The sequence below is a fragment of the Staurois parvus genome, unplaced genomic scaffold (genome assembly GCF_062004578.1).
Source record: "Staurois parvus isolate SC_StPar_1 unplaced genomic scaffold, SC_StPar_1.0 ptg001534l, whole genome shotgun sequence".
NCBI classification, from domain to species: domain Eukaryota; kingdom Metazoa; phylum Chordata; class Amphibia; order Anura; family Ranidae; genus Staurois; species Staurois parvus.
In genome coordinates, this window is record NW_028319330.1 from 328,904 (window position 1) to 340,582 (window position 11,679).

At 49.2% G+C, this 11,679-nt stretch overlaps 1 protein-coding gene across 1 annotated transcript in view; it reads left to right on the forward strand.

Moving 5' to 3' along the window:
* Window positions 1-2,145, forward strand: part of LOC149435340 (NEDD4-binding protein 1-like) — a 30,656-nt gene extending 28,511 nt beyond the window's left edge. Inside the window, exon 3 of the mRNA XM_089662756.1 lies at window positions 664-2,145. Coding sequence (XP_089518882.1) covers window positions 664-2,145 — 1,482 coding nt within the window. The remainder of the gene's footprint in view (window positions 1-663) is intronic.
* The last annotated feature ends 9,534 nt before the right edge of the window (window positions 2,146-11,679 follow it).

Here is an 11,679-nt window from a genome sequence, read left to right on the forward strand (position 1 = left end):
AAGTGTCGGGACTGGAAGGGGGTGAAAGTGTCGGGACAGGAAGGGGGTGAAAGTGTCGGGACAGGAAGGGGGTGAAAGTGTCGGGACAGGAAGGGGGTGAAAGTGTCGGGACAGGAAGGGGGTGAAAGTGTCGGGACAGGAAGGGGGTGAAATTGTCGGGACAGGAAGGGGGGGAAAGTGTCGGGACTGGAAGGGGGGGAAAGTGTCGGGACTGGAAGGGGGGGAAAGTGTTGGGACTGGAAGGGGGTGAAAGTGTCGGGACAGGAAGGGGGTGAAAGTGTCGGGACAGGAAGGGGGGGAAATTGTCGGGACAGGAAGGGGGGGAAAGTGTCGGGACTGGAAGGGGGGGAAAGTGTCGGGACTGGAAGGGGGGGAAAGTGTCGGGACTGGAAGGGGGGGAAAGTGTCGGGACTGGAAGGGGGGGGAAGTGTAGGGACTGGAAGGGGGGGAAAGTGTCAACCTGCAGACAAGAATAATAAATGCACAATAGACAACATTACAGCAGAAACACAATTCAGACCTAGTCAGGTATAATGTACTGGGGTGTAATTATTATTATTATAATGTTGCATTTTTTTGGTCTCCTATATGTATTTTGATGTTTTGTACATGCTAAGAAGCCTGATGAGAAATGACTCAAATGACGTCCTCCCTCTATTTTAGGAATACATCAAAGGGCTCAGCGACCCGGAAATGGCCGCCACGGAGACCTACCCCAAGGAGATGCACTGCATTTTCGTTGGAGCCAACAGCTTGTTCCTTCACTCGCTCATCAGGGACACTTGCGCCAGCATCACAGTGTTGGAAATCGGAGTCTTGGCCATCAAAGGGGGAACAGAACCGGTAGTGATGGCCCAGAGTAAAGTGCAGCAGTTTGCGGACATTTTCAGAGACAATATGAGCTTGGCTCCCGGTAAAGAACCGGAGGTGAAAAGGGAGTTTAAAGTTTTCGTTGAGGCTCACGCCGATAAATATACAATGGACTTGTTGTTGCTGCCCAGCGCGTTGAAGGAGGAACTGCTGGTTCTCTTGGCGAACGACCACTATTTGGTTGTGCAGGATGATGCCGATCTCGAGATCAGTACTGTGAACGCATGCGCTAACAATCTACCTTGTAGCCAAGATGAGGCCCGGACTAAGACCCCGGTGTCAGAGCTAATGTGTCAGCTGGACTCTGTATTTCCCGGCGTCCCCCAGTCGAACCAATCCTTCTCCTCTGCTCAACAAGAGCGATTAAAAGCAAAAAGACGAGGCTCGGAGAAAGAAAACGAATGCAGGAAAAAACCATTTTCCTTGGAAAGCATCCAAGCAGATGGGCCAATCAGTATTGATGATGACTCCGACGTCCCAGTCATCGACTTAGATTCAACCTATTCGGATGATACAGAATTAATCGTATTGGACCAAGATCCCATCAGCGCAGAAACGGAATATCGAATCCTTGTTAATTTTTTCAAGACTATGGGATATCCCCAGGCAGTGGTTGAGAAGGTCATCAAAGACCTTGGACAATCAGAGGAGCCCCTGAAACTGCTGGATGAGATAGAAAAACGGAGCCCCAGCCAACATGTAGAAATCATCGAGGACAATCCAACCACCAAAGAACAGCGCTTGCCCAAACTGGCGTCTGAACCGCGACAGGTAGTGACCGTAGCCAAGTCGAAGGTCTTCCCCAGTTCTTCCAATGAACTCTTGAAGAAGAAGTCTTTAGGGATGCCCAAGGAAGAGTCTAGATCTGAAAGGCTGGAGGCCGAAAGGATTTCAACAAAAAATATAGGCTTTGTAGCCAGAGGCACATCAAGTCCCCCAATAAATAGGCGGATCCCAGCCCCTGAGGCCCCAGGACCTTCAAATCCGCCCTCTGCCAGAATTACAAGGGAGATACCTGTCAACTCTAACAACACGGCTTTTACAGCCAACCCCTTGAACAATGACAGTAGACCTGCCACACATGGGAGGCAGGCAAAGCCTGAACCATCCGTCACTGGAGTACAAAGGTTTCTTTATTCCATTAAAACGCCTTATAAACTTGAACTGAAAAATGAACCTGGAAGAGAAGACCTGAAACATGTTATTATTGATGGAAGTAATGTAGCGATGAGGTTTGTATTGATCATTTTTGCATACTGTTGTGTCTTCAAGTGATATTTAAGGTTCTTCTTTTTTTTTTTTTTTTTTTTTTGAACTAACAAACATGTCTTACTTACCTGCTATGTGTAAAGATCCTGCACAGAGCCGCCCTGATCTCCTCCTCATTGGGGCTGCTCCGGCTCCTTCCCTCTTCAAGGACTCCTCCTGGCATGCCGCCTGCTATGAGGGGTACTTGTACAGAGCAGGTAAGTGCGACATGTTTGTTCTAATTTTTTTTAACAATGAAGCTTTATAACCACTTTAAGCAGCAGATGTGTATGGATAGTGTTTACTGTCACTTTAGTGCAGGGCATGACAAATCACAGGCGCCAGTTCAGTCCAGAAATTGTGTCCTGGCGCTTGGCTTCATACACTGCCTCCCACTGACTTCAATGCAAAATTGCGTCCCACTGACTTCAATGCAAAATTGCGTCCCATTGACGTCAATGAAAATGTGCTCCCATTGACGTCAATGAAAATGTGCTCCCATTGACGTCAATGAAAATGTGCTCCCATTGACGTCAATGAAAATGTGCTCCCATTGACGTCAATGAAAATCCGCTCCCATTGACGTCAATGAAAATCCGCTCCCATTGACGTCAATGAAAATCCGCTCCCATTGACGTCAATGAAAATCCGCTCCCATTGACGTCAATGAAAATCCGCTCCCATTGACGTCAATGAAAATCCGCTCCCATTGACGTCAATGAAAATCCGCTCCCATTGACGTCAAGGAAAATCCGCTCCCATTGACGTCAATGAAAATCCGCTCCCATTGACGTCAATGAAAATCCGCTCCCATTGACGTCAATGAAAATCCGCTCCCATTGACGTCAATGAAAATCCGCTCCCATTGACGTCAATGAAAATCCGCTCCCATTGACGTCAATGAAAATCCGCTCCCATTGACGTCAATGAAAATCCGCTCCCATTGACGTCAATGAAAATCCGCTCCCATTGACGTCAATGAAAATCCGCTCCCATTGACGTCAATGAAAATCCGCTCCCATTGACGTCAATGAAAATCCGCTCCCATTGACGTCAATGAAAATCCGCTCCCATTGACGTCAATGAAAATCCGCTCCCATTGACGTCAATGAAAATCCGCTCCCATTGACGTCAATGAAAATCCGCTCCCATTGACGTCAATGAAAATCCGCTCCCATTGACGTCAATGAAAATCCGCTCTTATTGACGTCAATTCAAAATTGTGTCCCATTGACTTCAATGCAAAATTGTGTCCCATTGACTTCAATGCAAAACTGCTCCTTATGACGTCAATGCAAAAACGCGTCCCGTTGACTTCAGTGAAAAACGCGTCCCGTTGACTTCAGTGAAAAACGCGTCCCGTTGACTTCAGTGAAAAACGCGTCCCGTTGACTTCAGTGAAAAACGCGTCCCGTTGACTTCAGTGAAAAACGCGTCCCGTTGACTTCAGTGAAAAACGCGTCCCGTTGACTTCAGTGAAAAACGCGTCCCGTTGACTTCAGTGAAAAACGCGTCCCGTTGACTTCAATGCAAAATCGCATCCCGTTGACTTCAATGCAAAATCGCATCCCGTTGACTTCAATGCAAAATCGCATCCCGTTGACTTCAATGCAAAATCGCATCCCGTTGACTTCAATGCAAAATCGCATCCCGTTGACTTCAATGCAAAATCGCATCCCGTTGACTTCAATGCAAAATCGCATCCCGTTGACTTCAATGCAAAATCGCATCCCGTTGACTTCAATGCAAAATCGCATCCCGTTGACTTCAATGCAAAATCGCATCCCGTTGACTTCAATGCAAAATCGCATCCCGTTAACTTCAATACAAACTGGCGTCCTATTGACTTCAATGAAAAATGCCTCACCTTGATATCGACGCAAAAACGCCTCCCCTTGACGTCGACGCCGACTAACTATGTAACTGTTATAGTCAATGGCACCTAAAACTTGATGCTGTTTTGTGGCGATTATCGCACGGCAAATCGCATTGCGTGAAACTTGTCGTCCAAAAGTCGCCTTGCCCCAGGTGTTGACAACCCACACTACGCTAGAAAAAAAAAAAACCTGGCTCCTAACTTTTTTTTATCTGGCTCCTAGATTCAAAGAATATTTGTCAAGCCCCGCTGTAATGTGTTCTACTGTGCAGGAGCCCTGCATTGCACAGACATGCGGACATGGCACTGATTATTAATATACAGTATTTATAAAGCGCCAATAGTTCGCTCAGCGCTGTACATTACAAAGGGGGACAGAACATGTGACAGAACAATACCAATACAATGCAAAACATGAGGGGATCGAGGGCCCTGCTCTTTCGAGCTTACAATCTAGGAGGGAGGGGATGGTGGTACAGGAGGAGATAGCTGTGGGGGATGGGGTGGTAGGAAGAGTGGAGGAGGTCGGCAAGTTAGCAGGGGGTGGGGTAGGCTACCCTGAAGAGATGGGTTTTCAGGGTGCACCTAAAGGAGAGGAGAGTAGGTGATAATCTGATGGGTTGGGGCAGGGAGTTCCAGAGGATGGGTGACACCCTGGAGAAGTCCTGGAGGCGGGCATGGGAGGAGGAGACCAGGGAACTAGAGAGAAGGAGGTCTTGTGAGGAGCGGAGTGTGCGTGTTGGGTGGTACTTGGATATTAGGTCGGTGATGTACAGTGGGGATCGAAAGTTTGGGCACCCCAGCTACAAATTTGTATTAATGTGCATAAAGAAGCCAAGGAAAGATGGAAAAATCTCCAAAAGGCATCAAATTACAGATTAGACATTCTTATAATATGTCAACAAAAGTTAGATTTTATTTCCATCATTTACACTTTCAAAATAACAGAAAACAAAAAAATGGCGTCTGCAAAAGTTTGGGCCCCCTGCAGAATTTATAGCATGCACTGCCCCCTTTGCAAAGCTGAGACCTGCCAGTGTCATGGATTGTTCTCAATCATCATCTGGGAAGACCAGGTGATGTCAATCTCAAAGGTTTTAAATGCCCAGACTCATCTGACCTTGCCCCAACCATCAGCACCATTGGTTCTTCTAAGCAGTTGTCTAGAAAACTGAAACTGAAAATAGTTGACGCTCACAAAGCTGGAGAAGGCTATAAGAAGATAGCAAAGCGTTTTCAGATGTCAATATTCTCTGTTCGGAATGTAATTAAGAAATGGCAGTCATCAGGAACAGTGGAAGTTAAAGCAAGTTGTGGAAGACCAAGAAAAATATCAGACAGAACAGCTCGCAGGATTGTGAGAAAAACAATTCAAAACCCACATTTGACTGCACGATCCCTCCAGAAAGATCTGGCAGACACTGGAGTTGTGGTCACTATTCCACTATAAAGAGATACTTGTACAAATATGGTCTTCATGGAAGAGTCATCAGAAGAAAACCTCTTCTACGTCCTCACCACAAAAATCATCGTTTGAACTTTGCAAATGAACATATAGACAAGCCTGATGCATTTTGGAAACAAGTTCTGTGGACCGATGAGGTTAAAATAGAAATTTTTGGCCGGAATGAGCAAAGGTACGTTTGGAAAAGAAGGGGCACAGAATTTAATGAAAAGAACCTCTGTCCAACTGTTAAGGATGGGGTTGGATCAATCATGCTTTGGGGTTGTGTTGCAGCCAGTGGCACAGGGAACATCTCACGAGTAGAAGGAAAAATGGATTCAATAAAATTTCAGTAAATGTTGGATGGTAACTTGATGCCATCTGTGAAAAAGCTGAAGTTAAAGAGAGGATGGCTTCTACAAATGGATAATGATCCTAAACACACCTCAAAATCCACGGGGGATTACATCAAGAGGCGTAAACTGAAGGTTTTGCCATGGCCTTCACAATCTCCTGACCTCAACATCATTGAAAATCTATGGATAGACCTTAAAAGAGCCGTGCGTGACAGACAGCCCAGAAATCTCAAAGAACTGGAAGACTTTTGTAAGGAAGAATGGGCAAAGATACCTCAAACAAGAATTGAAAGACTCTTGGCTGGCTACAAAAAGCGTTTACAAGCTGTGATACTTGCCAAAGGGGGCAGTACAAGATATTAACTCTGCAGGGGGCCCAAACTTTTGCAGACGCCATTTTTTTGTTTTCTGTTATTTTGAAAGTGTAAATGATGGAAATAAAATCTAACTTTTGTTGACATATTATAAGAATGTCTAATCTGTAATTTGATGCCTTTTGGAGATTTTTCCATCTTTCCTTGGCTTCTTTATGCACATTAATACAAATTTTTAGCTGGGGTGCCCAAACTTTCCATCCCCACTGTAGTTCGGGGCAGTATGGTGGACGGCTTTGTACGTCAGTGTTAGGATTTTGAATTTGATCCGTTGCGCAATCGGAAGCCAGTGGAGGGATTGGCAGAGGGGGGTGGAGGACACTGAGTGGGGGCCAGTGGAGGGATTGGCAGAGGGGGGTGGAGGACACTGAGTGGGGGCCAGTGGAGGGATTGGCAGAGGGGGGTGGAGGACACTGAGTGGGGGCCAGTGGAGGGATTGGCAGAGGGAGGTGGCGGAGATGGAGCAGTTGGAAAGGTGAATGAGTCTGGCAGCCGTATACAGGATGGACTGAAGCGGGGATAGCCTGTGGCGAGGCAGGCCAGTGAGGAGGGAGTTGCAGTAGTCGAGTCGTGATATGATGAGGGAGTGGATGAGCTGTTTAGTGGTTTCTGGGGTTAGGAACGTACGGATTTTGGCGATGTTGGGGAGGTGGAGTCTGCACGAGTTTATGTTGGTGATACAAAAAAAAAAGCATGTTTGGGGAAAGCAGCGCTGTAATTGAAAGTATTGTTGTCAGTCACATGACTGCAGCTGGTGAAGCAGGAGAGAGGATCATGTGATGCATGATCTAATGTATGCTTGGTGACCGCCATTCAGGCTGCAGATTGCCGAACACTGCGGAAGAATCTTCATAAACACCAAATGAATTGTTCCGAGATACAAGACCAAATGCAGAAACTCGAGTTTTATTGAAAGCAGAACTGATGACAAACTGAGACTACGGACCTCATGATTGAAACGTCTAAAATGGGATTACTGAGTGCAACCCCTTCGTTCCTCTGATTACATTCCTACAGCATGAAAGAGGCCAATGGTTGATGATGAAACCGGAAATGAGAGGAGATCTCTCCAAAGTGAATGGAATTCCCATCTATGGGAGTTGTAGGAACAGGTGTCACCCTTGGAGGATTTTCCCTCAGGTCTTGCTCTGGTGACAACTGAGAATTCCCATCTAAGGGAGTTGTCGTAGGAACAGGTGTCACCCTTGGAGGATTTTCCCTCGGGTCTTGCTCTGGTGACAACGGAGAATTCCCATCTAAGGGAGTTGTCGTAGGAACAAGTGTCACCCTTGGAGGATTTTCCCTCGGGTCTTGCTCTGGTGACAACTGAGAATTCCCATCTAAGGGAGTTGTCGTAGGAACAGGTGTCACCCTTGGAGGATTTTCTCTCAGGTCTTGCTCTGGTGACATCTGAGAATTTTTGGATTTCACCTCACGTGTTGTCCCTGTGGTCACCAGGGCAAATCGAGAGGGCGAATCTTCCCGGGGGAGACAGACGCTGTTAAAAACTTGACAAAGGGTCCAACCCTTTTTATGAAGTTTAACCCCTTGGCGCCGGTGCCTCCCAGTCCTTTAAGAGTTCCAGAAGCTGGGAGGCGGGTGGGGTTTTAGGGCCATGTGACCGACGTGATTCACTGTCATGGCGGTCACATGATCGGGAAAGGTCCCGATTGCAAGAGGAGGTTTGGACCTTTACGTGAGCACCGAACGTGTGTGCTGGAAGCGCGCACTCTCAGCGCACTTTTTTTTTTTAATAGAACGCAAATGTGTGGCCGCTCAGCGTCTAGGCCCGGATGCCGGGAGGCGCCACATTTGCGTTCAGCCGGCGCCAAGAAGTTAAACTTCTCTGTGATTTCCTGTAACACTGCAACAGACGTGTTGATCTGATGCAGGGGAGTCAAACTGGTGGCCCTCCTGCTGTTGCGAAACTACAAGTCCCATCATGCCTCTACCTTTGGGAGTCATGCTTGTAACTGTCAATCTTGCAATGCCTCATGGGACTTGTAGTTTGGCAACAGCTGGAGGGCCACCAGTTTGACACCCGTGATCTGATGTCTATATCTCTTTGGCCATTCAGGTGTCTGTATATGTCCAGCTCTTTGTCCATCCTTCTATCTCCCTCTCTCTCTGTCCATTGGTCCATCTATTTGTCCATCCTTCTATCTCCCTCTCTCTCTGTCCATTGGTCCAGCTCTTTGTCCATCCTTCTATCTCCCTCTCTCTCTGTCCATATCTCACTATTTGTCCTTCCATTTCTCTCTCTCTCTGTCCATTGGTCCATCTATTTGTCCTTCCTTTTCTCTTTTTTTCTCCTTCCAGTGTCTGTTTTGGGCTTTATGGCAGAGTGTCTAGACAGAAGCCTCTCCTCAGTGCAAAACACATGAAAGCCCGCTTGGAGTTTGCAAGAAAGAGGCCTTCTTCTAGCCGCTCTACCACAAAGCCCAGATCAGTAGAGGGTGCAGTGATTGTTGTCCTTCTGGAACTTTTCCCCATCCCCACGCAGGATCTCTGGAGCTTAGTCAGAGTGTCCGTTAGGTTCTTGGTCACCTCTCTTACTAAGGCCCTTCTCCACATTGGTCAGTTTGGCCAGGTGACCAGTTCTTGGAAGAGTCCTGGTTGTGCCAATCTTCTTTCATTTGAGAATTATGGAGGCCGGAGCCTTCAGTGCAGCATTGATTTTTTTGAAGCCTTCCCCAGATCTGTGCCTTGCAATAATGCTGTCTCTGAGCTCTGCAGCTCTGGCTTTTGCTCTGATACAGTATGCATCATCAGCTGCGAGGCCCTTTTATAGAGAGGCGTGTGCCTTTCCAATTCATGTTCAATCAATAGAATTTACCACAGGTGGGCTCCAACCAAGGTGTAGAAACATCTCCAACGATCCAGAGACATGGGAGGCACCTGAGCTAAATTTCAAGTGTTGTTGCAAAGGGTCTGAATACTTATGCCAGTGTGATATTTTGTTGTTTTTATTTTTAATATATTCAGACATTTCTAAAATTCTGTTTTCAGTTTGTTTTTATTGGTTACGGAGTGTAGAATATTGATGAAAATAATGAATTTAAACAACTGTAGAATCAGACTGCAACATAACATTGAAAAGGTGAAGGAGGTCGGAATACTTTCTGAATGCACAATATATGTCCTTGTCCATGTATCTGACTCTCCTGTGCATTGAGCCACCTATTGGTCTGACCTTCCTTCTCTTTCAGTGCCTGTTCTGTTATTCATTATCCCTTTTTCTTTCTCTCTGTCCATCTGTCTTTCCATATTTCTCTGTCCATTTCTTTCTTTTTTCTCTCTCTCTCTCCTTCCTTCTCTCTCTCTCCCCCCTTTCTTCTCTCTCTCCCTTCCTTCTCTCTCTCCCCTTCCTTCTCTCTCTCCCCTTCCTTCTCTCTCTCCCCTTCCTTCTCTCTCTCCCCTTCCTTCTCTCTCTCCCCTTCCTTCTCTCTCTCCCCTTCCTTCTCTCTCTCCCCTTCCTTCTCTCTCTCCCCTTCCTTCTCTCTCTCCCCTTCCTTCTCTCTCTCCCCTTCCTTCTCTCTCTCCCCTTCCTTCTCTCTCTCCCCTTCCTTCTCTCTCTCCCCTTCCTTCTCTCTCTCCCCTTCCTTCTCCCCCCCCCTTCCTTCTCCCCCCCCTTCTCTCTCTCTCTCTCCTTCCTTCTCTCTCTCTCTCTCCTTCCTTCTCTCTCTCTCTCTCCTTCCTTCTCTCTCTCTCTCTCCTTCCTTCTCTCTCCTTCTCTCTCTCCTCTCTCTCTCTCTCCTTCCTTCTCTCTCCTTCTCTCTCTCCTCTCTCTCTCTCTCTCTCCTTCCTTCTCTCTCTCTCTCCTTCCTTCTCTCTCTCTCTCCTTCCTTCTCTCTCTCTCTCCTTCCTTCTCTCTCTCTCTCTCCTTCCTTCTCTCTCTCTCCTTCTCCCTCCCTCCCTCCCTCCCTCCCTCTCTCTCTCTCTCTCTCTCTCTCTCTCTCTCTCTCTCCTTCCTTCTCTCTCTCTCTCTCTCTCTCTCTCTCTCTCTCTCTCTCTCTCTCTCTCTCTCTCTCCTTCCTTATCTCTCTCTCCTTCCTTTCTTCTCTCTCTCTCTCTCTCTCTCTCTCTCTCTCTCTCTCTCTCATTCTCTCTCTCTCTACTTCTCTCTCCTTTCCCTCTCATTCTCTCCCCTTCCCCCTCCCTCTCTCCCCTTCCTTCTCTCCCCTTCCTTCCTTCTCTCTCTCTCCTTCCTTCTCTCTCTGTCTCCTTCCCCCCTCCCTCTCTCCCCCCTCTCCCCCTCTCTCCTTCCTTCTCGCTCTCCCCCTCTCTCTCCCCCCTCCCCCTCCTTCCTTCTCTCTCTCTCTCGCCCTCCTTCTCTCTCTCTCGCCCTCCTTCTCTCTCTCTCGCCCTCCCCCCTCTCTCGCCCTCCTTCCCCCCCCCTCTCTCGCCCTCCTTCCCCCCCCCCCTCTCTCGCCCTCCTTCCCCCCCCCTCTCTCGCCCTCCTTCCCCCCCTCTCTCGCCCTCCTTCCCCCCCCTCTCTCGCCCTCCTTCCCCCCCCTCTCTCGCCCTCCTTCCCCCCCCTCTCTCGCCCTCCTTCCCCCCCCTCTCTCGCCCTCCTTCCCCCCCCTCTCTCGCCCTCCTTCCCCCCCCCCTCTCTCGCCCTCCTTCCCCCCCCCTCTCTCGCCCTCCTTCCCCCCCCCTCTCTCGCCCTCCTTCCCCCCCCTCTCTCGCCCTCCTTCTCCCCCCCTCTCTCGCCCTCCTTCCCCCCCCCTCTCTCGCCCTCCTTCCCCCCCCCTCTCTCGCCCTCCTTCCCCCCCCTCTCTCGCCCTCCTTCCCCCCCCCTCTCTCGCCCTCCTTCCCCCCCCCTCTCTCGCCCTCCTTCCCCCCCCTCTCTCGCCCTCCTTCCCCCCCCCTCTCTCGCCCTCCTTCCCCCCCCTCTCTCGCCCTCCTTCCCCCCCTCCTTCCCCCCCCCCTCTCGCCCTCCTTCCCCCCCTCCTTCCCCCCCCCCTCTCGCCCTCCTTCCCCCCCCTCTCTCGCCCTCCTTCCCCCCCCTCTCTCGCCCTCCTTCCCCCCCCCTCTCTCGCCCTCCTTCCCCCCCCCTCTCTCGCCCTCCTTCCCCCCCCCTCTCTCGCCCTCCTTCCCCCCCCTCTCTCGCCCTCCTTCCCCCCCCCCTCTCTCGCCCTCCTTCCCCCCCCCTCTCTCTCCTTCCTTCTCTCTCTCCCTCCTTCCTTCTCTTTCTCCTTCTCTCTCTCCCTCCTTCCTTCTCTTTCTCCTTCTCTTTCTCCTTCTCTCTCTCCTCTCTCTCTCTCCTTCCTTCCTTCTCTTTATCCTTCTCTCGCGCTCTCTCTCCTTCCTTCTCTCGCGCTCTCCTTCCTTCCTTCCTTCTCTCTCTCTCTCCTTCCTTCCTTCCTTCTCTCTCTCTCTCCTCTATCTCTCTGTCTGTCCATCTTTCTCTCTGTCTGTCCATCTTTCTCTCTCTCTGTCCATCTTTCTCTCTCTCTGTCCATCTTTCTCTCTCTCTGTCCATCTTTCTCTCTCTCTGTCCATCTTTCT